The sequence below is a fragment of the Monoraphidium neglectum genome, assembly GCF_000611645.1.
Source record: "Monoraphidium neglectum strain SAG 48.87 unplaced genomic scaffold scaffold04010, whole genome shotgun sequence".
Lineage (NCBI taxonomy): Eukaryota > Viridiplantae > Chlorophyta > Chlorophyceae > Sphaeropleales > Selenastraceae > Monoraphidium > Monoraphidium neglectum.
In genome coordinates, this window is record NW_014009619.1 from 1,586 (window position 1) to 5,678 (window position 4,093).

At 70.4% G+C, this 4,093-nt stretch overlaps 1 protein-coding gene across 1 annotated transcript in view; it reads right to left on the reverse strand.

Annotated features, from left to right (window-relative positions):
• Positions 1 to 3,275, reverse strand: part of MNEG_13731 (hypothetical protein) — a gene marked incomplete at both ends in the record, with an annotated part of 4,781 nt that extends 1,506 nt beyond the window's left edge. Inside the window, 5 exons of the mRNA XM_014037797.1 lie at positions 1,051 to 1,779; positions 2,075 to 2,178; positions 2,370 to 2,498; positions 2,697 to 2,801; positions 3,269 to 3,275. Of these exons, the coding sequence (XP_013893251.1) occupies positions 1,051 to 1,779; positions 2,075 to 2,178; positions 2,370 to 2,498; positions 2,697 to 2,801; positions 3,269 to 3,275 (1,074 nt within the window). The remainder of the gene's footprint in view (positions 1 to 1,050; positions 1,780 to 2,074; positions 2,179 to 2,369; positions 2,499 to 2,696; positions 2,802 to 3,268) is intronic.
• Between the last annotated feature and the right edge of the window lie 818 nt (positions 3,276 to 4,093).

Below are 4,093 nucleotides of genomic sequence, written 5' to 3' on the forward strand. Positions count from 1 at the left end.
CGCCTGCCCCTCGTCCGCCTCCCGCAAGCTGCCGCGCTTGGGCTCGCTGCCACTGCCGCCGCCGCCCCGCAGGCGGGTCGCGAAGCTGTTTGCCGCCTGCATCGTCGCCTCTGCCACTGCTGCCGTCCCAAGCACGACGCTCGCGACGACCGAGCTCGCCGCCGCGACCGCGCCCGCCGCGGCCGCCTCGACGCCGCCGGGGGCGGCCTCAAAGCTGTCTGGGCCGTACAGAGTCGGGCCGCCGCCGCCCCTGCCGTCGCTCGTGCGCTCGCGCGCACCTCCTTCAAAGTCTAGCCAGCTGCTGCCGCAGGACTCATCGCGGCCTGAATCCGCCCGCCGCTGCGTTGCCGCCGCTGCGAACGGGCTTGCTGAAGGCGGAGACTCGGGCAAACCTTTTGGCCCCGCCTGCCGCCCCTCATCATGCTGCTTTGTGTTGCCCTCCAAATCATGCCCCTGCCAATGCTGCTGCCCATCCTGCTGTTGCTCATCCTGCTGCTGCTCATCCTGCTGCTGCCCATCCTGCTGCTCTTGTGCAATTGGCTGCACCGCCCCCAAGTGCCGCCCAACATCCTGCCGCTCAACACTATGATTCAAGCTCGCTGCCGGGGGCCGCCCCGCCGCACCCCCGTTCAGCGGACCCTCCGCAGTCCCATCCCGCGCGCCGCCTGCCGTCGCAGTAGCTGATGCTGCCGCCACAGGCGGCGGCCGATCGCGCGCTTCAGGCGTGGCCGGCTCGCGGGGCGTGCCCGGGACGCCGTCGACGCTGCCGGCGGCGCCGCCGCTCGAGGCCGCTGCGTGGCTGCTGCCGCCGCTGCCGCTGCCGCTGCTGCCGCCACCGATGCTGCCGCTGCCGTCCTCCGGGGCTGCTGCCTGCGGCAGCCCCCTCTCGTCGCCCCAAGACCCCTTGGCCGCCTGCTGCTGCCCCTCGCCTCCAGACGTGCTTCGCGCTTCTTCACCCAATCCCTCGCCCTCCCAACTCCCTGCCTCGCCATGCCCCTCGCTCCTCTCCTGCGGTCCGCCGCCACCACCGCCCCCGCTGTCGGCTTCGACACCCTGGGACGGCAGCGCGCGCGCGAGGCCGCCAGCGATGCCGCTGCTTATGCTGCTGCCCAGCGCCACAGCGCCCTGGACCACGCGCTCCGCCAGCGCGCTGGCGGACTGCGCCGCAGCGCTCAGCGCGCGCGAGCCGACTGCAGAGGTTTCTCCTTCATCCTGCGATTCGACGCTCCCGCCGCCGCGGCCGCCGTCGCTCTCGCCGCTGACGCTGCTAGCAGCGTCGTCGCCGCCATCGCCGCCCGACGACCAGCGCGGGGCTGCGCGGCGCAGCCACGCGCCGAGGCCGGCGGCGGCACCTGCGGCGGCGCCTGCGCCGCCATGCTCCGACGCCGACGCAGCCCTTGCCACGTGTGCCGACATGCCAGCCAACGCGCGTGGCGCTGCCGCCACCCTGGGCCCCGGCGACGCCGCCGGCGGCCGCCCCTGTGCTGCCTGCAGCAGCAGCTGCTGGTCGCTCACCGACCTCTGCATTCGCAGCCGCGGCAGGCGCCCCGCGAGCGTGGCCGCCGCGACCACGCCGCCAGCGGCGCCGCCGCCGCCGCCACCGCCACTGACGCCCTCCCCGCCGAACAGCGGCTCGCCCGCGCCGGCGTCAGCCGCGGCGGCTGCGGCGGCGCCCCTGACAGCAGGCGCGGCGGCGGGCGCCGAGGGCTCGCCGCTGGTCCAGCCGGCGGAGTCTCCCGCGTATCGCAGGTCCAGGCGTGGGTCGCGGCCCCCCAGCTCCTGAAGGCAGGACGAGGCGCGGCCAGGAAGGACACAAGTGTTGCGGATGCAGTACCCCAACATTGAGTGGCTCCAGTCCAAAGCCGTCCACCTCTCAACCAGGTCACACAACCCGCCCCAGGTGCCACCCAAGCCATCTTCTGAAATCCCCTCGGCTGGTGCGCCCAGTCGGCCCGGAATGAGCACCCCTCCCCCCCTGCGCCGCAACTTGCCCTGAGCTACCAGCTTCAACCCACTTAAACAAACATCGCAGCAGCCCTCTCCGCCGGTCAACGGGTTGATCTTGACCGCCCACCTGCATCTTGACCTCGTGCAGCCTGTCGACCTGTGCCGCCACGTCGTATATGCCCAGCTCGTTGAGTGTGTACTTCCAGTAGGCCATGCCCTGGTGGGCCGGGTCTGGGGGAGCAGGCGGGGCGCAGGGAGGGGCGGTGGGCGGCAGGCCATGAGTGATGACACGGCGGAGTGACACCAGGCAGGTATTTGCAACCTCAAGAGGACGGGCGTTTTCCAGCCAATGGACAGCATATCCTGCACACTGCTAGCGTCGTCGCGGCAGCAAGCTCAGGCGGCTGGCTGCGGTGGCTCACTTGTTGCCACACGTGGCGGGTTGCTGCGCGACGAGCCCAGCCACACGTCAAAGCCCTGGTCCCAGGCGGCAAAGGCCTGGCTGCCCGTGACGCCGGAGGACACCCAGGTCAGGGAGGTGTCCAGGACACCTGGGGGGTGGGGGGGGATTCGGGGGCAGGGGTAGTGGGGCGGAATGGTGAGGGGCCTGAGCTGTGATGCGGGTAGGAGGAGGGGTGTGGGACAAATCGTGCGCCCGCGGCCCGGCCATTGCTCCACACAATGAAGCTGAGCGGCCTGTGCTGTGCCCCCGGCCCCACTCACTCCCCCTTTCCCCCAAGTACGCCCACCATGCATGAAAAGCGCCACGTCGTGCGCCCCCGGCCTTGGGATGCGCTCCATGCGCAGCACGTAGCCGTCCTCAGTCACCACGGTGTACGTCTGGAGGGGGTAACCTGGGGGGTTGGGTTTGGGTGGCGCAAAGTGGGTGTTAAGAGCGTTGGCAAGGAGGATGGGGTGGCTGGGAGTTGAGGGGGTGATGGCGGCTGCGGGATCTGGAAGGGGCAGCCTGGCTGGTGTGGAGAAATTAAGGGGGGATTTGAATGTCCAGGCGACTCGAGGCCGTGCGTCACATGCGCCGCCGGGAATGTCACAAGGGGCGCTCAAGCGGCGAGACACCCTGTGCTGCATTATGCTCAGGCTGCCAAGCGCACGGGGCAGTGGATCAAGTTCCCAGAACACCGCCAGGACGTCAGCGCCAGCTGCACTGCCCAGCGCCCTTCCAGAAAATGCAGGCCGTCCGCAGGGCGCAAAATGGCGTCGGCAACGCAGCGATACACCAACACTGCTACCATCGTGCCCAGCCATCCACCCACAACCGTATCCAACCCCTCACCCTCCAACCGCCGAACCACCCACGCACCCGCCATGCGGATGATCTGCGCCGACAGCGAATCCCCCTCCCCCTCCTGCCCAGAGCCGTGGTCCCACGGCACGGTCCAGGGAGTGTGGTCGAAGCGCCCCACGCTGCGCGTGCGCCGCAGCTTTGCCAGCGGCCGCCCGGGGCGGCTCTCATCTGCCAGCCGGTCCTGTTGTTGGCGGCGGATTGCAGCGACGGGCAAGGGCGTTGAGGTCGCGATTGATGTGGGGGGTCTTTAAGACGGGCAAATCGAGGGATATCCTGCAGGTCAGCTGGGGGTTGTTGCCGCTGTATTAGGCGCATGGGGTTTCATGAATGCGTCAATAAGGCAGGCGGTCTGTCGGGCACCTGTAGCACACTCTTAGCTGAGGGAAAACAGGAGACCCCACGTAAGGTGACCACCCAAAAGCCTCAACACTCACGATGCCGGAGAACGACTTGCTGCGGACCCCCAGACGCACAGACGCGCCCCGCCTCGGCGACGGCGCCTCCCCCGCGCCGCCAGCCGGCTCGCCGCGCAGGCGCGCCCAGGGCCAGCGCTGCCAGGGGCGCGCCTGCGAGGCCTCAGGGGCTGTCCCCTCGGCCCCGTCCACGTCGCCCGTGCCGCTCTGATCGTCGTCCTCCGCCTGCTGCTGCTCCTCGCGGTGGCGGTGCTCCTGCTTCTGCTCCTGCTCGTGCTGCCGCTGCTGCTGCTGCCGCCACGACGGCGCCGGCGGCGCCGCAGCCGCCGCCGCCCGCGTGCCCCGACCCGTGCCGGAGGTGTGTTCTGCCTGGGGACCCGCTGATCCCGCAGCCCTAAACCCCACATGCCCCGGGTCAGACGCGCAC